Source organism: Ammospiza caudacuta, chromosome 1 (assembly GCF_027887145.1).
Source record: "Ammospiza caudacuta isolate bAmmCau1 chromosome 1, bAmmCau1.pri, whole genome shotgun sequence".
NCBI classification, from domain to species: Eukaryota; Metazoa; Chordata; class Aves; order Passeriformes; family Passerellidae; genus Ammospiza; species Ammospiza caudacuta.
In genome coordinates, this window is record NC_080593.1 from 112,935,871 (window position 1) to 112,959,892 (window position 24,022).

A 24,022-nucleotide genomic window follows, 5' to 3' on the forward strand; every position below is an offset into this window, starting at 1 on the left:
AAAGAAGGAAGAATAACCTACAAGGTCAGGCTAATACTCCACTTAGCCAACAACTTGGTATTTTTGTCTCCAAGAGCAGTTACAGAATTATATTCAGGGGGAACACATGACCATGGCTGCGTTTTGTCCTCTTTTTCTCTTATACAACCAAACATACATTTGTCATTAGATTAAGGATCTTTGAGTGTACATTGCTGTCTGCTGTATTTAGAACCAGTCCATGACATTTTTTGTGCATGAATTTACCTAATTTCCCTTTGAACCTGCTGATCTGCTTACCCCCAGCACGTCTTCTGGCAACAAATGCCAGAAGTTCCCAAACTATTGTGTAGAGAATTACTTCTAGCACATGTGTCAAATTGACTTCTGTGATCACCAAGCACAATCCCTCAGTTCTAGCACTGTAGGATTTGGTGAGTAACAGTTTTGCATTCACCTTATCCACTACCTATAAAATAACTGGTCTCAGATACAGTTATTCAAAAGGTAGCTTCAAACCTCCCAACCTGCTTTTCTTTTCCTCTTAAAACCCCCAACTTTAAAACATACTGCACTAGTGTTGCTGGCTGGCAAAAGCTGAACAAAGACTCAAAAAGACATCATTCACTGTCAGCTCCAAAAGAGCAGGGCAAAAACTTTGCACTTAGTCTGCTCTCAAATTCTTTTCCTGTTGAGTCAGTAGTTTGAATTTTTAATTATTCTGTTGGATAAAGACTGCTGAGGTTTAAACACATTAATTTTTGAATCTGAATTGAGTAGTCATAGAAAAGATCAACATAAAATTAAGACAGGAAAGGTCAAACACAAAATACAGTTCACTTACATTTTCTCTCTCAGCAATGTATTGAAGAGCAAGTCCCAAAACTTCTGCTGCAGCTGCATAAACTTCTCTATACTTTAGCAAGCCCATGTTGCTGGTCAAAGCTTGAAAATACCTAGCACAAAAGACAGACCTGCTGTAAGCCACTACTCAAGCACAGAAATTTAAACTGAAGCAAAAAATTCATATGAGCTGCCCACAGTCATAGTGACTGCCTTCAGAAGAGCTGAATACAGTACAAATGCATTTTCCACTTGCAGTGTCTCAAATCTCTGCTTTAGCAGTTCCTGACTCTATGAATTTCCACAAAACTGCAACCCTGGCACCCACTGTAAAAAAGTGTACAACCTTCTAGATACTTTCCAAAATAAATGTGGCCTGCAATTTGTAGATAGGAAAGTGTTATTTTTTATCTATCTATTTATCTATCTATCTATCTATCTGGGAAATATTATTTGCCAGATGTCAGCAAAGGATTCCAAAGAACAAGCTCCTACACCTCCTGTTGATAAATTAAACTTGCTCTCTTTGGTTTAAGATTTTTTTCAAGATCATTCACAAAAAATTGCATTTCTCACCTGGCACGATCTATTTCACACTTTGGGTCAAAGGGTGGCAAATTGTTAGCTAGAACAATTCCCAGCAGCTGAATTCCCACTGAATTATCCTTTGTATCAGGGTCTCCACTAGAAAACTTTTGAAATATTAAACTGTTGGAAAAAAACACAGAAGTAATGATATACATGAAAACCCCAAAACAGAGATGCCTTAAGTCACTCACTGTCTTTGTATACAGGGATTTACATGCACACATACAGCCAATCAAAGGGATATTGCCAGAAAGCAGTAGATATGAACAAGTCTTTGCAAAGAAACCCACACCAAAACAACTGAAAAGAGACTAAGCCCACACAAATGCTTGTCATGTTCACAAGCATGGCAGATAGCACAAGTCTTAATAAGACCGCACCAATATTCAGTGATAACATTCAAAACTTCAAATAAAATGTCTTTGCAGAGATTACTCGTGTTTTTGTTGCTGCTACTATAATCCTTTATGTGTTTTTCCATCTCTCTCTCCTGGTTGTTTTTCAAATTAATTTACAATCTTTAGAGTGTTTGGTTCTGAAGTTCTGCTGTTCACTGTAGGGACAAAAAGTTTACTATTGCAGCTGAATTTACCTAATTTACCTTCCCATGCCCTTTGATACCATTGACTTATATTTTTGATATATTGATAAAGGAAAGCAAATGTCCAAGTGTTTACCTGTAAGGTATGGAGAGACAGTTCTTCCAACACTCTATAACTGTCTTTATGATTTCCAGATTGTGCCTGAACACAGCTCTTTTTGGGTGAAATGCATTCTTCATCAAGAATTCAAGCAATCTGTTAGCCAAAATCTCATCCTTAATATTCCCCTACAAAAACCAGGAGGAAAAATAAACATAGTGACTCCAAGAAGATACATATTGTTTTATGAAAGCAAGTAAGTAAACAATTCATGTTTGAAGTTAATATGCAAAAGAATTGTAAAATGTAAAAGTGGACTGATGTATTAAATTATTTAAGAGCATAAAAACAAAAAAAAAATTCAATCATTCTTTACCAAACAGTCACAATAACAATAAAAATTAATTTCACAGTTCCTTACTTTGGGAGTGGCTACACTTGTCCAGGAAAGGATGGTAGCTACTATTTCCACTACCATGTAATGAATCCCTTCCCCTCCATTATTTCCAGAAACAACAAGCTGCAGCAACGGACCAAGCCAGTGCTTTGCATAAGGCCGGAATACCTGCGGGGAATCAAAGACAAAGTACAAATTACCCAACTATTTAGCAACCTGTTGTTCAATGAACATTAGTGGTAACACTGCTAAACCAACCTCTTTAGGACTTTGCTCAAACCCTGAGGGAACAACCATAAACATTTTCAAATAAAAGGCATCCATAACTACATTTCTCATTTTTGCTTAGAAATCTTTAGCCACAGAAAGTGAATTATTTCACTAGAGCACAGACAGTATGGCTCTCCCTTAGAATATCTGTCTGTAAAGGATTTGAGAGAGTATGTCATTTTCATCTACCCTTCCATTTCAGACAGCTTTACTAAGAAAGTAGTATTAAACAGATATAGAGGTTATTAAATTAATCCTGAAATTCAGCTTTTTTTTTTTGGATTTGGAATATTCCAGACAAAACCATTATACTTTAAAACCATTGTATGAAGAAGGTTGAGAATGTTTTGCCCAAGAATGAGAGTTAGAAAACACTGCTTCTCAAGCAAACACATGTTATGCTATCTTAGTATCTTTCTACAACAAGAACACCATTTAGCTCAAAATGTTTCTATAAGACTCATCTCTGCCCACTAACAAAACATTGTATTTGCTCCTGTGAAGATGGAAAGTATAATCAACCCCACCTCTTGCCTATCAATGAATACACTACTTGTGTTTCCAGAAGAGACACACTGTGGATACCCTCCACTTACAGAATATGGGAGAAAAAGTATTAATAATGAATTGAAAATACTTGCACTATCTGGAATTTTGGGCCATAAATGCACTCCCTTTTATCACAGCAAACTACTCAATTTGAATGCCCCAAAGGTCTCACTTGATTAAATATTTTACCCTGCAAGTGTTACACATTTGATATTATGAATAAAAATTACTCACATCCTCAGTATTAACAATAAGTTTTGCTATGAAGAGGCGGATATTTAATGGTACTGATGGGTTTCCCAATTTGCCATGAAGAAATTTCATCCAAAGAGGAAGATCTGCTGGAACTGTCCCCTGAAATTTAGAAGAGATGAGCTAAAATCAAATCACTTCTTGCACCCAACAGGCTTACCAAGTCAAAAAGCCCCAAGCTCAAGCAACACAGGTTTCTCTATAATATAGCCAAGAAAATAAATAAATGGAGGGAATCAATCATGACTCTCTTTTCTTGGTAGCATTAATAGAAAAATGCCAACTTTTTAGTTAATACTGGCCTCCTCCACTTTGGGTGTGATCTGGTTCCTCTCCATATGTTTAATCAGCGAGGTCATAGAAGCCATACATTCATGTTGGTTGAATTCATCCATTTCCAGTTCCATCTCATCATTTAAAACTTTGTATTCTGTGGGCTCCTGGAAAAAAAAAAAAAAAAAAGAAAAAAAGGTGTTACTATAGTTAATAACAACACTGTGTTTTCTTTTAAATCCCAATCATGCCATGAGTCATTCTGATCTTATCTGTGCTTAGATCTGACTACACACTCAGTGTGTGCAACTGGGAATACATCAAATGTGTTGTTCAAACAGACACCTCCCAAATGTATGCACCAGATCTGCAAATTCTTTACTTTTTGTGCCAACAGATGCCAAATTTATGTTACTCGGACTTTACTACCTGCCAGGACAGGTGTGGCAAATGCTGAAAGCAAGAGGAGTTAAATTGAACCTCAAAGAAATTATCTCATTTCATAGCTCAAAGAATATATGAACACTTCTATTTTTATGGATGTGTTGTTTCACACTGACCAGCATCTGCAGCAGCTCTCTTTTGCTACACAGAGTAAATCACAAAAGAAAATTGTTTAGGTAGAAATTACAACAAAGTAGAAGTGTACTTCCTATCTTGCTTAACTTCCCCGCAGCTAAAACACCCCCTTGCTTCAAAGCATGGAAACAGTAATCTTCACCAATGTTAACAGTTATTTTGACAGATTGTCTTCAGTGTCTATGATACTTCTACAAACTTTCTATTTCACAGCAAATATCTACTCTATCAGCATTACTGCTGGTGAGACGTATTTTGATTGCAGAAGGAACACAACCTCAAGCCTTTGCTGAAAGTACAGCATTTAATATCTCCCAAGAGCAAGAGTTAAATACAAGCTGCCACAACAACAGAAAAAGAAAAATAATTGATTATTTATTCTATCCAATTGATACAGCCAGTTCTGTCACAGACCAGTCAAAGAGGGAAATGAGGAAACCAGATGCCTAACAGCAAAACATAACCATCAGAGGATGTGCTTGAGTGCAGTACAAACCATCTTTTTACAAATCAGGCTGGACTTCACTCACACTCTTTTCAGCTTTAGAAACCCAATAGGACATTATTTTTCTTCAGCTGTAGACAGTGGAGAGGAAAAAAGAAAAGTAACAGAAAACAGCTTAAGTCCCCTCCCTCATCTTCTGGACGAACCCATTCTCAGTCAGGTAGAACAAATACAGAAGACAAGAAATTTCTCTTTCTCAACCTCAATAAATGTATGCAATTACTCAAAAGCATAAAACTTTTCTTTCTCACAGTACATAAGTCACTAAATTACCTTTCTCCTGAAACGAGTGCTGCTAGCTGTAACATCTTGGGAGCTGTAAGAAAAACCTTGGACTCCAGTAGAAAAATCAAACTGACTCATTTCCTCACTCAAACTGCTATCCATCATGTATGATGAAGAAGCTAAATACTTGGGTTCATCTAGACAAGAAAGAAGAACAGTCCATTAATCAAGGTAATTACAAGAAAAAAGCCTTCACTGCCCACTAAAACTTGAGGGTAGGTGAGAAATGACTGTTAGATGAAATACATTGAACATTTTTATTTGTTCCTGCTGCTGTAGAAGCCAGTGAAGAACACATCAAGAAACGCTATATGGCAGGTAAGAAAACATTTTTTTTCATCACCATAAATGACTTTCATACCCTGGCTGCTATTCCCTGAATCCCTGGCCTCCTTCCTAATAGCAATGTATCGCTTCTTCCTTTCCAGAGGCACCTAAACAGCAAGAGATAAAGTTCTAATTACTTAATTTAAAACAAATAGTTACTTAATTTAAAAAAACCACCAATTATTTACATTTTTTATTTACAGAGATACCAAAAAAGTGATTAAAACCATTTGACAAGAATGGAAATGTCATGCTGTAAATGATTATTATTAATGCTACAGAGAAACAACTGAAATTTTTTATTCCAACAGCCATTCACTATCAAAGTAAGTGGTCTAAGAAGTATGTTAAAAGTTATGTGCATTACAGGTCTGTTCTACATTTCAGGTCTGGATTTCTCTCAGAAAAACATATTTTAAATAATGAGAGGAGTACTCCATTGTTTTGTATCCTCTTTCTCCATATATGAGAACTGACCTGGTCCTCAGTAACTACACTATTAAAGTCATCCCCTTTTTTTAGTTAGAAACACTAAAGGCCAGAAATTTCACTCACCTCAATTTCAACAGGAAATGTATACTCACGCTTCAAGTCTATCAAATTTTCAAAAATCAGCAAATTCTGCAAAAAGCATGTTTTGAAATAGCAAAATTATAATGCTGCACACAATAACAATTGCTTTGAATGTATTTTATTTCTTCTTTAAAAAAAATCAATCGATCATTGTACAGCACAGAAAGTGTAGCATGTTTTCTCTTCTACATCAGTACCCCAAAAAGAATTTTGCTACTTAACTACTCAAGAGTTCACATCACCGAATGTGCTCTGTAAAAAGGTCTCTCTTATTCAAGTATATTCCAAGCACTGGAAAAGTTAAACAACAGGGGTTTTTTCCTCCTATTTTAGATAATGGATTGGGAGTGGAAGGAAAACAGCATCATACTTCACCCATTCCCAAACAGCTGGTAAAACTTTCATCAGGTACCACTCCTTCTATTGCCTCACTGGGTAGTTTGTTAGTATAATTGCACGTCATTCAGGTTTCATTCTTTGATTTATTGCCATCAGGTAAAATCACTTTGTGTCTCATGCTCTGGAAGCCTTCTAACAGCAAAAAAAGCTTCTCACCTTTTCTGATTTTTCTGAAAAAAGAAAGCCTTGATAAAATTTACTTTCAGTGAAGACACAGCTGATGACAGCAATAGCACAGTTATATGCTGCACAGTGATACTGTCTCCTCTTCTCCAGCAGCTGACTCTCTCCTGCCATGTTTTCTGTAAATGCATCATAGCACGACCTTAAACACAAACAGGCAAGAAAACACCATGAGAAGTCTTTCATTAAGCAGTACAAGAAGGGTTCCAATCAGAGACCAACAGAATTTCAAGGAAGCAGTATCCAATTGAACCATCTCAGACTTGTTCAAGTATCCTGCAGGTAAATGGAACCAAAATGGAACCATTCAGCAATGACAAAGAAAACCTCCCCAAGTATTTAGACAGGAGTCCTTAATGTCAGAAATGTGATGACAGGTTGTGGTCAGATAAGATGAATGTTTATTTGGATATATAAATTAACTTCTCTCATGGTGCTTGCCAAAAAATTACGAATGGACATGCATGCTAAGGTATTTTATGGATTAGAAGAAAACAGTTTAGATGTGATTTTTAAAGGTCTTTGGCACAAAGCCAGTTATAGATCTGCAAACCATGGCCAAGAAATTCTTTGAAGTCCTCATAGGACATAGTACTGTAAAACAAAAATCAAAACAAAACAAACAGCAATTCAGACATCTAATTTTTTTTCTCTGAATATTAAACAAACTAAACAATACAAATTAACATATATATTCAGTATTTCTCTTTTGTCCCCCTTTGTAATGATGATCAAGCCAATTACTCCTACTGGGTGTGCTGCTCTATTATGAAATGTAAATAAAAATCAATCCCATCTTCTCATCAGTCATATAAATACCAATTTTGCAATACAGAGCCATACTCCACATAGAAGTGTGAGTATACTGAAACTGAAGTTGTGAAAACCCAAATTAAAGGCTAAGAAACATACTGAAAAGTTAAAATGAATGTACAAGCTTAACAAATTTAAAAAAAAGTACAAAAGCAGGAGGCAAAGGTTATTGTAACACAGGATTTACACTACAGATAATTCTATCAAACTCAAGATTGTGTATTTAATTTAAAATCAAAAGCTATGTAAGAGATTATATTTACCCTTGAACAAAACCATCTTTTGCTTCATATGGCCTACTTAAAAAAGCATATTTGGTCAAAACTTCATCAGAAATATCAAGTAAATAAAATAAACTATGGTCTTACTTTATTAGTGTCTTGGTAAGTTCATTCCCTTCTACACTCATGGAGCCACGGTAAGCTTGGTTAATTTTAGAGTCCTTGGAATAAACTTCCTCTCTTGAAAGACGCACATACATCACCTCTAGCAGCTTGTAATACCCCATTTTCTTGGTAACTTGTGTATCAAAAGTATGTTCATGGGACTAGAAACAAAGAAGCAGAATCTCAGAAGGAAATTTCCTGACTCTTGTCCTTTCTAAATAGTTCCACAGTTGCTTTAAATTTCATAGACAGCCTTCAGCTTACTTCTACCTTCTAAAACAGAGAAAAGAGCTGATGATAATAAAAGACTGACAGATTCTGAGTTCCTGTGTAGTGCAGTTACTAAAGCTGGTTGACCCATACTTGTCTGGTGAGCTCTCTTTACTACAACTGGCCTAAATTATTATAAGGATACTGGAGGAAAATAAGCAGAGTACCAAGTGACAGTTCAGCCTGATGATGACACATGTAAGCAAAACACACACTGCCATCATCCTTGGTGTCATTCATGAGTTTCTTTATACACCTCATTTTGGTGCCAACATTTACAGCAAAAGGAACATGGTGTGAGTGACTCTACATAGATCTTAGTTTTAGCATTTTGTTTCAACAGCTATACCTAAACTTTGGTGATTTCATCATCTTGCTCATCCTGCTGCCTGTGAACATCTGCACCAGCAAAACCATGGGACTGAAGAACTACAGCAAGAGGAGACACCTTGACTGGCAACAGATCATGCCTGCAATGATCTTTTTTATACTCTTAAATTGGAAGAAAGGCTGTAACTAAAGAAAGGAAGATCTGTGCTCCTAATCCCTTGCTGAAGGACCTTTGCAATGATTACATGTGTATTTCTTTCTCTAGAAGTAATGTACTTAATTTCAGAGCTTCCATTATGGAGGTTGAAAATCTCTCCCACAATGTAGTAACAGGCTATAATTTTACACAGCTTTTATATTTCAATGTTACAATGGACTTTTCCTTTTGACAAACCCCTTCAGATATATACATATAACATTCCAACTTCAATTTTTATCCACAGTAGATATGCAAACAAGCATTAACTCCAAAGGAACAGTGTGTTGGGGAATAAATAAAAGTTTATCAGTAATCAAATTCTATAACTGTTCCAGGATACAGAAAACTAGAAATCAAATAAATTAGTTTTTTATCAGTGCTTCATTCAAAGCTCAGCAAAATACATACCAACATCAACACTTTCTTAGAATTCCCTAACCCTAAATAAAAAAAAAATAAAGTAATTCATACCTTTGTAAACCTGGAATTAAGTGTATCCATAGCCTCTACTATAATCTTGCCAAAGAATACTCTCAGTGCATCCAAGCTGCAGTGCCACAGGAGAGTGAGGAGGGAGCGATCCACAAACGCTTGGCGAGCAGCATTTGAAAGGAGTTCCTCGCTTCGAAACATTTTGTGAACAGTGTCCAACAGTAGCACTTGCTTGTCAGTGGGGCTCCTAAACAAGATGGAAATCTCAAGATGGAAACTGTTTCACCAGACTTCACTTATGTCTCACACCCTTAGGACATTTAGATTTTTTAAAGACTGCATTCATGCCCTCTTGGGTTATCCTACAAGACATTCAAGATCTTGGTTGAACTATCAAATATTATGCAGCCCTCAAAAAAGCCCACCTCTGCTTCTTAATCTGCAAGAGATGGCAAACTTATTTGTGTATCTTTAATAATTTAATCCTAAAGCAAACATTGACTTTCTCAGTTCCTTTTTACTGAACCTAAAAAAAAAATTATCCTGTATATGTGAGAAATGTAGGAAAACCAAAGGAAAAAAAGAAGTGTGGCTATCAAGTGTTCCAGTACTAGATGATCTGCTATTTTGAATAATTTTATTAAAGCAAAAATTTCAAAAATGGGATATGATCATAAAATAAATGACTTTGTCCAGGAAATTACATGCTCCACTATAGTCACTACTCAACAGCCCATCAAAAATTCGAATGTTTGTTTTGGAAGAGATACTGAATACCTCTTCTGTGGACAGAGCATGTTTAAGTCTACATTTTACCACCTTGGAATTATTCAATTAAATAAGTGCATTGATGTATTTTCAAAGAGGTTGAACAAATTAATTTACTATCAACTTAAGTGATCATGTGGTTATAGGGATAGCAAATATACAACAAACAAGTACTATTTTCAACTGGATTATCTCAGGACAAGCTTATTTACAGAAGGCTTTCCAAATTTGCACAAGCACTGGAAGTGTAATCTGGAAACGGATGTTACTTGTTCACACTTGGAAATACTTTGAAAATGTAAAGACAAAAGCAAAATCTGAATTAAAACTATGACATAAAACTTTATAGTGTAAATCATTACTATTATAAGGACAATAAAATACAAGAAGCACATTTGCTTCAGCAAAAATTCAATGACAACAAGCACAAAATCCAGTGGACTAAACCCACCTTCTGGAAATTCTTTTGAAGCTGGCTTGAAATAAGTCCTCCATGAAATGCCTGTGGTCCCTACAGAGGATTTCTGTCATGAGTTGCAACAACATTGGACTCTGAGACAATTCTAATGCATCTAAAAACTGAAGAAGCAGCAACATGTCACATGAATAGCCACAGTGGATCAAATAATTCAATCTAATGATGTAATTATTTTTAAATACTGATCAGAAGCAGATGTACGGGCGAAGTATGGGCTTATTTAATGTGCTTCTGTAGATTCAATTTCTGGATAAAGACATAAACCAGAAATACAAAAGCTGATCTCCTCATGTGAACCAAAAATCTCTCTCTTTAATTCCAGATCCTATGAAACAGTTTCCAGACACAGTTCACTTTGGCTTCTAATTATGTACTCATTAAAAATACTGACCTTCTTAGTGCAGTCTACATAGTTATTGTGCTTCAAGGTTCCTTTGGGAAACTCATCAGAGCTCATGGGAAAATTGAAAGCTACAAGTTGATCCAGAGCATTCTTAAGGTCATTAAGCTTTTCTCCTGTCAAATTAGTGAAGAACGGGAGAATTATCACTGCTTGGCCCTGAAGAAAAAAAAACAAAAAAACAAAACATAAAAAAGAGACAGTTTCACACTAAAAAGTAAGTTATTTTTTAACTATGAAGCCAGCTGATTAGGACCACAAAACAGCAGCAGTGGCTGTTCTTGTTGATTCAATGGCTCAGTGTACTAATAAAAATAGGTTACGTAGTTGCTTTTCTTTCCAGCTTCCGGATCAGAAAAACAGCTTTTAACTCTCATGTCACTGCTGGGTAAGAGTTAAAGCTAATTAACACCTCATGGCTGACATGGCTATGAATAATATCTCATTGTTCTTTTAAGCAAGCATTCATTCTCACACAAGTCATTGATTGCATGCATCACCTTGTAGCTAAAGCAAAATCCCAAACTTTATTTATTTTGAATAGGAAAGTACAAAACTCTGCCTAATTAAAGGCAGGCTGGCTGAGAAGCAACTCCACAAAACTTCCATGAGTACCAAATTTTTTATTACTCTTGTCCAACCAGCATCTTTTATAACTCCCCCTTTCAGTCTGCAGTACTTTATCTCCCTCTCCTGACCAAGCTGCATACAGCAGCTACTCCATTAGTACCAGTACTAAGGGACAGACATGGACATAAAAATCGTGACAAATGTTCATCATTTGACCTGTAGGAAATGCCCACTCCTCGCTAAAAGCCTGTTTAGCTGTCATTTCTCAAATGGACACTTGGGAGTTCAAGATAACTTGCAACTGATGCTATTTTTTTTCTCCAAAATTTACATTCCTTTCTTCTGAGTAAGGGGAAAATAAAAGCACGGCATCTATGATAGTGTCTTCTGTCTGAAGAACAAAAAGGATGATTTACAAGTTCTAGGATGTTGAACAGAAGACTAAAAACCCAGAAGTCCATGATAAAAATTAAGCCAAATAACAGAGAATTCTATGACCAACTAACATTGTAATTTGGGGAGGGCAGGGAAGCTGCTGAAGTGAGCAATTTACCTTAAGATTTAAGCCTAAATTCTGATCAGTAAGTAGATTGGTATAAGTATTAAAAACAGCTGTAAATGCTTCATGATTGGTATTGAAAGAAACTGAAGAGTCTATCTGGAAAGACAGAAAAAAAAAATTAATTTTTTTTTTTAAGTAGTTAAAGAGATTTGTATTAAAGCATAATAAAAAGCCCCTAAGCTACACAATTATTTATTTCCAAAAATACACTGAATTAACAGCACATACAGAGTGATTTTGGTTTTAAAAGAACTATAAAAGCTCCTACACAGTACAAACAAAATCATGTTGGGTATTTTTCAACTCAAAAAAATATGAATCCACTTCTGAAAGCCAAATTTCCTACTGGCCATGTCAGTACTAGCTAATCCAGCAGTAGAGTTCACATTCTGTGTCCTAAAACATCCCTTTACAATAATTCAAGTTTCAAATAAAAAATTATAAAAAATAAAAGTTATGCTCAACAGTTATCTTTGAGTGTATTTGTGTACAACTACTTTTTATAAGTGCCTACAAATCTCAAAAGGACAAGTAGAAAATTATGTTTCCAAAATAGAGAAAAAAAACCCAGACCAAAATCTCAGTGTCACAGAAATTAAGTGTGTAAAGTAAAGATAATTCTGCAGTTTGTTAATATGGGTAGAATTCTTCCACTGTGATTTTCTGGATGCCAACATAACAAAGAATGCTACCAGAGGCTACTCAGAGCTCACTCTCTGTACTTGTACCCGTTCTCCAAAAGGAAAACAGGCATCTAAAACATGAGAACAATTGAAAAAATAAAAAAGGTGGTAGGGGGAAGAAGAGCAGTATCTAGTAATTTCCACCGGCCCCAAATTTTTTTGTACTTTGCTAATAAAAACACCCAGATTCTAACAATGCCCAACTTCTCCCCTTTTTTCTTTTTTTCCCCCAAACATCAAACATTTGATCTGAACAGCATTTCTTGAAAACACGATGCAATCCCCACAGAACCAGAAAGGTTACCTGAAGTTCACAATATTCAAACACTACATGTATGTTCAGTATGTTCAAACAGTACATACCTGCAGAACCTTTGCCAGCAGGGTCAGGAGTGCCATTTTGCTCTCAGCAGATGAACCTTTGGCCCACCAGCTGTCCAGTTTCTCCCAGTTTCTTAGCACAGCTGTCACCAGTTTTGCTCCCTGCTGCTTGCGCACAGCACGGTCCCTAAAGCTCTGATCTAGCATGCCATTCAAAATGCTCCCCACCTGCAAGGAAGAGCAACAGGTAAGATTCTTGCACCCCAATTGCACCCCAAATTAAAGGATGATAGAATCACATCAGTGGTATGGACACTCATAAAAAAGAAGCATCACAAATCAATGCTAGATCTAAATCTCAAAAGGATGCAGAGGAAAGTTCTCTGCAGGAAATTAAAAGCCCACCCTTCTCAAAAAAAAAAAAAAAAAGACATCTCTCCAATTTACTCCTGTGTCAGAGTACAATGCAGCAATTAGTTCCGATGCCTTTTGTGTATATATGGAGAAATAAATGATAATCCAAAATAAAGATCAATACTTGCTAATTTTAGTTAGAGTGAAGTTGAAAAATAGCACACATGCTAACTTATTCACATCCATTTTGAAAAGAAAAATAACCCTTACAAAGCACATGTGAACTAAGTATGTTTGAAATCTCTTTTCTTCGAAAACTAATAGTCACTATCATCTATCAGATGCACTTAAAAAAATTAAAGTATTGCAGCATGCTCATCACAGGAAGCACTAGATAATCATCACCAGAAACAGCTTATTAAAACATTCACATTCCTCTACAGTCTAACTAAACAATTTTTGGTATCACCAAAAATGATGCTCCAAGTCTTTTAAACTACTACTTGGATGCAGCACGTCCAAGCATAACATTTTGGATTATAAATGAGTTAATTATTTTTAAAGGATGATTCTACTTTGCTGAGCATCTTTTCAATCGAAAAGAAAAACAGAGTTTTGATCTTTTTGACCTTTCTGCTTGTCAGAAGCACTGAAGGAAGACTTCTCACTTCTGTTTCCTTCATGGCACTGAGTTCTACAAATGCTGTAGACAAGCAGGAAGAAGTCTGTTCAGCCAAACAAGCAGTGCTGAGACTGAGAACATGACAAAATACCTCATATTTATTTCAGCTCAGGAAGGTTGTGTGTCTGTATGTCTCTCTTTTTAATACTCTGATCTAGCTCTACCCTAGTACTGTGAACTAAATACCCATAAACAGTTGGAGTTTGTTTTTCAGTTCAGTTTTATCCAAAACAAATCCAAGTCACATGCTCCGGGACCATTCTGCAATGCAAAAAAAAGCACAGTGGGTGGATCCCTCCTTTGAAAGGACATTTTTGATTTGACGTACTATGCAAACACATCCTGAAATACATAGATCTCAGGACAGGTAATAGGTAAGCACTTTCCACTTAGTTTGATCTGAGATCATAGAGTAACGTTAGGTTGCCAAAGATCATGACAGTAGCACCAGTAGGTCAAGACAAAAAAGCCCTGAAACTCAAACAAAAAACTTTTAATGCTGTTGAACTTCAATCCAATACACTTTTTCCCCTACTACATACTCCACTTCTAAAGACAATAATAAAATTGTTACTTTTATTGAGTATTCCCTTTTGTCCTTTTAAAGAGTAAGCCCAATACCATTTGAGGATTGCTGACAGATGATTTCATAAGACCAACTATGATCACATCCAGGTTTTTCAGTAGATGTTGATTGATGGTTTCTGAGAACAGGCTGTAGAAATACTGTCCATGAGAGAAATTCATCAGTTGGTTCTGTGATGCTCCTGACAGTGGCACAGCTAACACTACTGTGTTCAACAGCAGACTTACTAGTTCCTCACACTGAAAATAAAGATATAGAGACAAGAGTTATTTTAAGGACATCACATTTCACTTTGAAATTTCTTAGAAGAGCACATGATTTTTTTTCCAAGTTCCCACCCCAAACTTTTAAATTTTTTTTATTTTATTTTAAGCATTGTAACTGGAGAACCACATCCTACCTGCTCATCAATAGCAAAGGCCAGCTGCAGAAGACTGTCAGCTAATCGCTTCCTGCTGATGTCTAAGCATGGAAGAGAGATCCTTTCACCCCCAGGTGCAATGCCTTTATAAACAACTGAAAGAAGCTTGGAGCCAACTGAGAAATGAGACCTTTCATCCTATGGAAACCAGCAAAGAAGTGACAATCAATAAAAGCTGACAAAAGGCTTCCAATCCATCTGTATTGTTAATTAAAACACTTGAATTTCAGATAATTTCCTTATAAAGCAATGCAACTATACAATGACAAGACACCTTCCTAACTCAGGGATGAGATTTTAAATGAGACAACCCTATTGTGTACAAAGTTCAGAAGAAACTAAAAGTAACTTGACACTGCTCCAAATATTCTGATCCTCCTCCACCTTTTCAGACTTACTTGCCTACAGAAGTAAAATGAATATCTAAGTCAGGATATGGGAGTGACACAAATGGTAAACCATGCAGCTCCTTGATTATCAATATAAGGCAACCACAAGTCTAATTTTGTTGATACAGAGAATGGATAGCACACAGAAATTAAGTATTTTGTTACTTGTTAGCTTTGTTCAGCCCTGTTACAGCCTCATTCACAAATTCTCAGTCTTCGTGGCTTTTGCACAACCTGTTCCTTCAACTGCCCAAAGTAGAGATTTACTACAATCAGAAACTTAGTGGAAGGAATTTGAGTAATACAGTCTACATCCTTACACTTCAGGGGTCTCTATCCTGTTTTCCTGCAACTCAGACCTACTATATTGCTTCTGATCAGTCAGGAAATATTCCTTTTTTAATTTCCCTCATCACTTTGAATGGTCTCTGTGTAAAAGTTGTTAAAAAATGCCTCCTTTATAGGATTGTTAATTCTGATTTTTTGAGCTTTCAGTTCTGTGAAGCTCACTTAAAGGAAGTTAGAGAATCTACATTCTGATTTTCAGAGTCTGGAGCCAAACACAGAAAGACAATTATAAAGGTTGTTCAAGCTTCAGTATTGTGCTACTCAGATTTGTAGATTAACCATAAAACTTCTTTTTTTTTGATCCCATTCAACACTAGCTCTTCACTGTTGATCTCATTTTAAGCAATATCTGATCTGTTCTCTTGTTTTTATCCTGGTTTTTTACACAGGAAAAGCTCTTTACAATGTACAAATGTTTACTCTTATCTTCTGTATTAATAATTACCTGACCATGAAGAACAGAATGAAGCAGGCCAGATTTCTGTAGCTGCTTACAGGCAGAAAGGATAGCATCAAACCTAACTTGATCCAAACGTGCCTCTGAATTAAACAGATCAACAGAACAAAGGTCCTCAAGGCTAGAGGGGAAAGAGAAGCAATAATGTTACATCAGTGCACCCACAGACAACATTATTCACTTTCCATGGTGAGGGTTTGTTCTGGACTCATGCTTACCAGAAAGCCCCTACTTACCTCTGTGGTGTGATTCTTTTTTTTAAGCACAATTTCAAAGATTCCTGATAGGGAGATTTCATCAGAGCTTTCATGAGTCTTACTGAGATATCTGGGAGGTTTTCCATGACTTGCACATCAGCTGTGTTAAAGCCTATGTGTGATGGATCACACACTGTCATCACCACAAGCTCTATAAAGCTTGCATTTAGCAGTTCCTTCTCAAGCAGCTAGAAAGAAAAAAAAATTAAACATAAAGACGTGAAAAAATCATTCAGATTTCTCTATTTAATTCTTAATAATCTACCATTAATCCTATCTCAAATGAAAGCAAACATGAAACAGTCCCTATTCAGGCTGATTTTCTCTATTGAAATGTCAAACTTTCACTTAGGCCAATGCAGAGAAATTAGGTATCTATAAACATAGACACAGGATATTTGCTATTCCACCAAACTGCAACTTAGATCTTTTAAACCACATAGGCGTGTTTCAGTCTTGACTATATACCTGTAAATTCTGATGTACATCTCTGTACACACTATCAGAGATTTGCTGATGAGACAATCACAGTCTCAGACCTAAACTTGGAGGTGTACATTTCCTAAGAGACTCGTAAGTATTATGCTTTACATAGTTAAATATGGCTTATATTGCATCAAATAGACCAATAGAGAGATAAATAGAGAAAGGCAAATAGAGAAACCTGAATATTTATACTGAATTCAAGAAAGGCAGATTGTGTCAATTCTTTCTGCCTTTTAAGCAGCTGCCACCTCCACACATTTAATGCAATCAGGAATCATACAGGAAATATTCACTGCAAGTATTCCATATACAGAACATGTACATGTAACTACATAGAAAATTTGTATCTTTTATTCACTACAGATTTCAGAGCCTACCTTCCAGAAATCCTGCTGGCACATTTCCAGGATGACAGTGACAAACTCCAAGATCCGGACTATAATGGTGCACTTGCTGTAGTTGTACTTGTCCCTCTCCTGAGGACTGAACATGCTGCCTTTGGAACTGCTATCAAAGCACTGCTCTGCTGCATGGATATCATGCAAAGCAATAGTGTCCAGGAAGAACTGCACAGCCTTCAAGAACAAGGAGCTTTCATTTGCACCTAGAAAGAATTACACTAAGTTGAAATGATTATTGTTTCATGCTTGGAAGAAAACAGTCAAACTGAGATGACAAACAGAAAGAGGCACATCTCACACCAGTGTTTTCTGAAAGCTCTCTGCTTGTTCTAAACATTACCATGCTGGGCAATAGAATAGCAGGACAGCATTGTACTTAGTGATAACTCCAGAAACTAACCACTAACCACTTATGAACAATGATGATGATTTAGGCTTATGTAATAAAAGAGATAAAAATTTTAAATCCCTAGTTTTGAATGACTTAGCCCTATGCTAGCTGCTTCTGACATATTGTTTTAAATCAAGACAGACCTAACACTGACAGACAGAACAGACAGACCACCTGAAACTTGTACAAGACTATGAATCTGTACTATGGCTGAACAAAAACATTTTGTTTAAGCTTGCAAGAATAATTGAAAGAGAAAGAGACCCAGTGGCTACACAAGGTGTTGTTATTTTACCTGACCAAAATTCAAATGCAGCTTTTAGACCTGATGTAGTTGATGCATCAGGAAATGAAACAAGGTAACATGTATGGGACTTGAAGTGAAAAGGTGCCTTCTTTCATTGTTTTCTGATAGCTTCCTCCAGATATTAATAAACAGTAGGTAAAAAGCTTTAGAAGGATTTCAAGAAAAATATTATAAAAACCTCTTGCTTTTCTGTGCAGTGGGAAATTAGCTGTACAGAATAATTTTTGAAGATGAGATAGAGTAAAAGGAGTTGCTGGTAAGTGGATGACTAAGAAATGCAAAGATATATTTCTAGGGCTAAAAGGAAACATTTTAAGATACATAGTACTTCATAAAAAACCCCCATCCCATTACAACTGTCACTGAAAAACTTTGGGAGAGTTTGCAAAATTGTCTCTCCTACATTTGAGAAAAGAGCTTAAATTCCAAGTTAAGAACTCACCTTAGATGGGCTTTATGTAACACACACAAATGAGCCTAATGCAACAGTTAATCACTCACCCAGTACTTCATCAGGTTTGATCATCTGCAGCTCAAAGAATGTATTGTAGCAATCCAGTGCTGCTAAGAACATGTCCATCCACTGCATGACAGCCTGTAAACTGAAGGGTTCCTGCATGCCATGGAGAGTTGGCTGAGAAAGGATCCCAGATGGACTTTGGGCATCAGTGCCACCTCCTTCAAATTTGTTAATGAGGAAAGAAACACCACTGTTTTTTAGAGTATCAGCCAGCCAAGAAGATGGAGACTTGTTTCCTGACAGAAATAGAAACAGAAATATAAATTTTCTAGGAAAAACACATTTCAAACTAGCAAGCAGCTAGAGGCAAATGAACTAACAACTTTGTGATTTAAACTGGGTCTTCTAGCAGAGAAGGTATTGATTCTGGTTTAGCCTTGGTCACATTCTTAAAATTCCCACATTTCCCTTCCTTCCATAAGAAGGAGTTCAATTTTTAAGACATTCATAGTTCCCCATCAATAAATTGAGCTTTTTTTAGCTGGATACACAACAGCAGCTTTGGGCCTGGAAGTAAGTCTGCACTAAAAGCCTCCTCTGTGCCCAAAAACATCCCGCAGACTCTGAGGTTCCCACAGTACCAAATTTGCAATATAAGCAACAACTGTGTTTCTATTTAACAATGCTGAGTGAACAGATATTTACTTGTAATTACTACCTTGCATAGAAAAGACAGAGGGAGGGCATGCACAGAGTACAGAAAGCAAAGATAAGAGTGCACTGTGACTTAAAATACCTGGTAACAAAGGAACAAATTCATAGAAGAGCTCCATGGCTTTATGCCGGCAGTCTGTCTGAGGTCGTCCACACTGCACTAAGAGCCACATAACAATGTCCTGAAGACACACAGCCTTAGTAGCTGGGAATCCCCTGCACAAAAACATTAGGGGTTAACAGTTCCTCTTGCCATCTACCAAGAAGCAATAATAGTCTCTTAGTTGAAAACAATCAAAATGCTCCATGAGCACTATGAATCCCTTTTATCTGTTGAGCCACCACCAATCTGCACTACCTGGAAGAGCTCTTCTACCATCATGTCTGGCACTGCTTTCTCTTCTCCTCACTCTACTTGGCATAGTCCTTGTGGAAAACAATTTTAAATGTAGAAGCAGGTATCTCCCCTTCTCTTTGTAAACTCACAGAGGAAAAACTATGAATAAGGTTTAGATATGCCTGAACAGTTTTCCTCCATCCCCATAATCAACACGTCTCATAACTTAGCAAATGCCACACCAGTGACCCAAATCTAAACTCCACTTGTCAGTTTCTTTAAGATCACATCATAATTTGGGTAAAAAGGCAACTAAGGAGGTCTCTAGTCCAATCTCCTGATACATAAGGGTCAGCTAGGTGACTCAGAGCATTATGCATCCTGATACTGAATCAATTTTTGCTTGTTTTACCTTTTTTGCTTCCCTACTTTAACTGCTGATCACCCTGTTGCAGCTTGTCCTGCTTCTGCTGACATTTCACAACAGTAAGAAAGGCTTTGGAGGAGTTTCCTCCAAGTGCTTTGTAGCATCACTGCTAATGTTATTATATGCACTGCTGTGAGGCAAACATGCACTTCTCTTCTGCCTCTTTTTGCTAAACTAAATCAAGTTCACCACGCTAGAATAAAGAATCATGTTATGATTCTTTATATGCTACTCTCATGTTATGTCCAGTGTTTTCCCACCAGTGGTTCAACAGACAACATCAGGAGGTCTGTATCAGCAGTTGTCATAGGATGCAATTCTCATTCAGAATCCCAAGCATTTAATGGAACTACTGGTCAAGTTTATTAAAATGCCATATGGAAATAAATGCAAATAGCTGACCGTGGTACCCGCCGTTTTCCCTCCTTGTTCAGAGAAGGTGCTTTATGCTTGATTATGCGCTTCAGGTGGTTAATAGCATCACAGCACTGCTGGGCAGTACCTGTTGGAGACAGGGAATTGACATTTCTTAAAAAATTGCCAGTAATTTGATTAAACTAATTGAGATAGCACTGTAGAGATGGTGCAAGAGACTTATACAGATGATAATGTTTGCCAGCTCCACTACTCTGTGCTTCTACAGTGAGTTTTTCTAAGGTGCAGAATGACATCACAAAACACCAGACAGGCCAACCTGGCCTGAGCCAAGCCTGAGGCTTTTGGTATAAAACTGTGCATTCTACTTTCTGTGATCATGCTTAGAGAAACTGAAATTTTTCCATGTGAGAAACTCTTCTGGGGACATTTCTACCATGTCCTGAACTCTTCCTCTGAAAGAAATTAAGTTTTGTTACACCAACTTTTGGCTTTCTGTTCTAATTCCTATTAATTGATGAAAGAGCATGGAAAAAAAGGATAGAAAAGTAGATTTACTGAAGAGTCATTAGTACTGTGAAAGAGGTCACAGGCTCTTCACACACCTACATACTGTTGTAAAGAATGACAAGACAATGAGGAAAGGGTATCACAAACGAGTGGAAATATTCCATAGAATATATGAAAATTACTATTTTTGGAGCATTTATTTGTTATAGAAGAATAGACTGATTCTCACCAAGCGACATTTTTTTACACCATGTAACTGCAAAACTACAACTCAAATCTGAAGCACCACCAGCATTTTTAGTGTTATTACAAAAGTGTAAGTCATCATAAATATGAAGAGGTTCCTTCTCCTAGGCTCAAAATACACTTGATTATACATATATACCACCTTTATACACTGCAAGGAATTGATTATAAGAGCTCCTAACTAGCTCTCTACTGATAATGAAAAATAATTATTCCTTTGTTGCAGAAGTAAGCAAATGTAATTTTCTTACAGTTACAATTTTTCTTTGTTAACCCAAGATTCCACAAGGTAACTTTTTTCTTCATTCCACTGTTAATTAACTATAGCTCACCTAATGACTTTTCATCTGTATGGGCTAAAGCCAGGCTTTCCAGAAAAACAACCAGTGTTTCAAATACAAACTGCTCCACCAGAGAATTTTCTTCCCTTTAAAAAACAGGAAAACATTTTATGAGAAATATAAATAGAAGAAGCACTAAATGTAAAATCCTAATTAAAAACCACTGAATTAAATACTGTAGAGACAGACTGCAAAAGGTGTTTGCACAAGAGAGTAAATCTAAACCAGTTTAAAAAACAGCAGCGAAATCTGCTGAGCATCCTAAAAAGGGATAAAAAACATCTTATAAACCTGTGATCAAAATTTATTTTTATACATTTCACGCTGACAGAAAGCCCAAACAACAAAATTATTATTAAAAATAATCTGAGTAACAGAATGTTCCAGCTACCATATACATTAACAGAATGAGTGTCAGGGGATGACTATTTGAGCTGTAACTCTTTTCATCTCATTGAACCTTTAGGCCAAGTTAGTTACTGTTTCAAGCTCTGCTTGCTCACCTAAATTCTCTGTAGATACTGTTAAAAGCAAGTGCTGCACCCAGCCTCTTGAAAGCACTGGGGTGAAGAGCAAGGCTGTACAACCGTTTGAAAAGAGACTTGGTGTTTGCTGGGCTTTCCTCCTGCTGCCTTGGTGTTGTCTGCTTGATGGACCATTTCAAGAATTCTCGGATGCACTGGCCACAGAAATCCCTCAAAGTGCTGTCAACTGGATCCACTATGCCACTCTGAAATTACACAAGGTTATTTCATCTCAACAATGAGAAACCCCCTGCCATTGGCTCTGTGCAGTATTATAGCAGCTTATCTACATTGCACTATTTGCAAATAAAAAAACTGTACTCACAGCCTACCAGAAATTAACAAAGTTCAAAATTGCTACTGTCCAAGGGAAGGGCAGAACTTTTAGCCTTCACAGTGCTGAATTACAGCTCAAAGATTTGGATTTTCTATTCCTGTCTCAGCCATCAGGTTAAGTCACTTCATTTTCTGATGGGCGTGCTTCCTCCACATAAGAAGTGGTGTGACAACACTGACTCTTATTAAAAAAAATACTCCAATCCCCTTGACCTACCTTACCTCCAACCACTTCTGTTCAGTGCAAATGCTAGTCTTAAATGCAAAACTTTTGCACCTGGTGAAGGCAAAGACAATTGATAAAAAATTAAGCACACCACAAAGGCATTCAGGGGGATGAATGGTGAACGTGCTTCAGTTGTTCCTAACTCATACTGATGATAAAGAGTGTTTCATTTATCTGAAGATGATATACCTGCATTTTGGGAATGCCAAAGAAAGAGAAATTAATCATACAAATCTCAGTTAAGGAATATTAAATGGTTATTAAAAATAAATAAATAAACCAACCATTTTCTTACTTTCAAATAGTTAAGGGGTCATTCTATCTGTTCATATGTTCCTGGTTGCTTCAGCAGTAAAATGATGCTAGTTAAAAATAAAGTCATATGGCACAGAGAAAAGAGAGGAAAGACTTATCACCTACCAGGATAGCTTCCAGGAATGCCACTGTATCTTGACTCTCAAATTTTTTGTTGTTGGTAAACCAGTGAATGAGTTGCATGACCAAAGGCTCATACAACTGTCTTGCTACCTGAAAACAGCAAACATTAATACTATGTCTATGATACTTCGCTATTATATGCAAGAATAAAAACTAGTACTTTGAAAAAGGGTCTATAAAATGAATAACTAATTTCATATTACATTCCCACATCAAGGATCAAAAAACCCCAGACAATTAAAATGGGTCAGATGTTTTCTATTCAGCCAGTCTCCATGACCTTGAAGCTTACTTTCAGTAATATCCTTTGAGACAAAGAACATTGCATGCAGACTAATGTGCCAATACACAATCAGGGACACAGGGATGTTTGTTTCTTAAATCATATTTAGATCTAAAAATCTACTTTTACCATTAATCTAACTTCCTGAATTTCAACAATTCTACCTGTAAATCAATCTGATTGATTACTGTCATACTATAGTATGAAGGGAAGAAACACTAAACACACTTATTTATGCATATACACATGCTTCAACTGCAGTGCCTGTGGCTTGGACCAATCCAGACATCATTTACCTATGGTTTATGTCCAGCCACACACCAGCAAAAGAGGTATTGGTCACCTGAATTGGTAACACAGCTTCCTTTCTATTTTAACAGAACACAAAATCCATTTGATCTCAAACCAGATACAGCTGCCAGGGTCCAAGCAGCAGTCTCAAAAGGCACAAAAACCTGTAATTTCTGTGGAGATGAACCTATGTGTCTGTTCTGTTTTGTGCAAAGGAGGAGAAATATAATTCATTCAAACATTTGAACTTGATATCATCTGTAAGTATCAAAGAGGCCGCTACAAATTCTCTCCTGAATGCTTTTCCTATGAGTGTAGCTTTGCATACACTCAACATCAAAACAATCAACTTCACCTCCAATTAACTTCTAACTGAAAGACAACAGAAATTAAATGTGGTGATAAAGAGGGTTACTACCACAAACTCCCTGAGTGCACCATGAAACCCGAATATCTCTTGTACACTTCTCTGAGCAAGACTACATTACAGAAGTATTTGAAGCAAGAATTTGAAAAGGTTTCAACCCCATTCCCAAAATCCAGATGATCCATCCCTAGAATAGAACTTCAGCCTACAAAA

At 36.6% G+C, this 24,022-nt stretch overlaps 1 protein-coding gene across 1 annotated transcript in view; it reads right to left on the bottom strand.

The window, feature by feature from the left end:
- PRKDC (protein kinase, DNA-activated, catalytic subunit) overlaps positions 1 to 24,022 on the bottom strand; it is an 84,486-nt gene that overhangs the window by 37,154 nt on the left and 23,310 nt on the right. The window contains exons 28-54 of the mRNA XM_058806045.1: positions 22,851 to 22,958; positions 21,848 to 22,074; positions 21,336 to 21,430; positions 20,275 to 20,374; positions 19,191 to 19,324; positions 18,436 to 18,690; positions 17,213 to 17,439; positions 16,329 to 16,537; positions 16,081 to 16,213; positions 14,878 to 15,036; positions 14,513 to 14,716; positions 12,898 to 13,083; positions 11,843 to 11,947; positions 10,711 to 10,878; positions 10,293 to 10,420; positions 9,113 to 9,320; positions 7,825 to 8,003; positions 6,617 to 6,785; positions 6,044 to 6,109; positions 5,523 to 5,595; positions 5,150 to 5,298; positions 3,822 to 3,959; positions 3,502 to 3,621; positions 2,473 to 2,616; positions 2,088 to 2,239; positions 1,399 to 1,530; positions 824 to 935 (exon numbers count right to left, since the gene is read on the bottom strand). Of these exons, the coding sequence (XP_058662028.1) occupies positions 824 to 935; positions 1,399 to 1,530; positions 2,088 to 2,239; positions 2,473 to 2,616; positions 3,502 to 3,621; positions 3,822 to 3,959; positions 5,150 to 5,298; positions 5,523 to 5,595; positions 6,044 to 6,109; positions 6,617 to 6,785; positions 7,825 to 8,003; positions 9,113 to 9,320; positions 10,293 to 10,420; positions 10,711 to 10,878; positions 11,843 to 11,947; positions 12,898 to 13,083; positions 14,513 to 14,716; positions 14,878 to 15,036; positions 16,081 to 16,213; positions 16,329 to 16,537; positions 17,213 to 17,439; positions 18,436 to 18,690; positions 19,191 to 19,324; positions 20,275 to 20,374; positions 21,336 to 21,430; positions 21,848 to 22,074; positions 22,851 to 22,958 (4,080 nt within the window). The remainder of the gene's footprint in view (positions 1 to 823; positions 936 to 1,398; positions 1,531 to 2,087; positions 2,240 to 2,472; positions 2,617 to 3,501; positions 3,622 to 3,821; positions 3,960 to 5,149; positions 5,299 to 5,522; positions 5,596 to 6,043; positions 6,110 to 6,616; positions 6,786 to 7,824; positions 8,004 to 9,112; positions 9,321 to 10,292; positions 10,421 to 10,710; positions 10,879 to 11,842; positions 11,948 to 12,897; positions 13,084 to 14,512; positions 14,717 to 14,877; positions 15,037 to 16,080; positions 16,214 to 16,328; positions 16,538 to 17,212; positions 17,440 to 18,435; positions 18,691 to 19,190; positions 19,325 to 20,274; positions 20,375 to 21,335; positions 21,431 to 21,847; positions 22,075 to 22,850; positions 22,959 to 24,022) is intronic.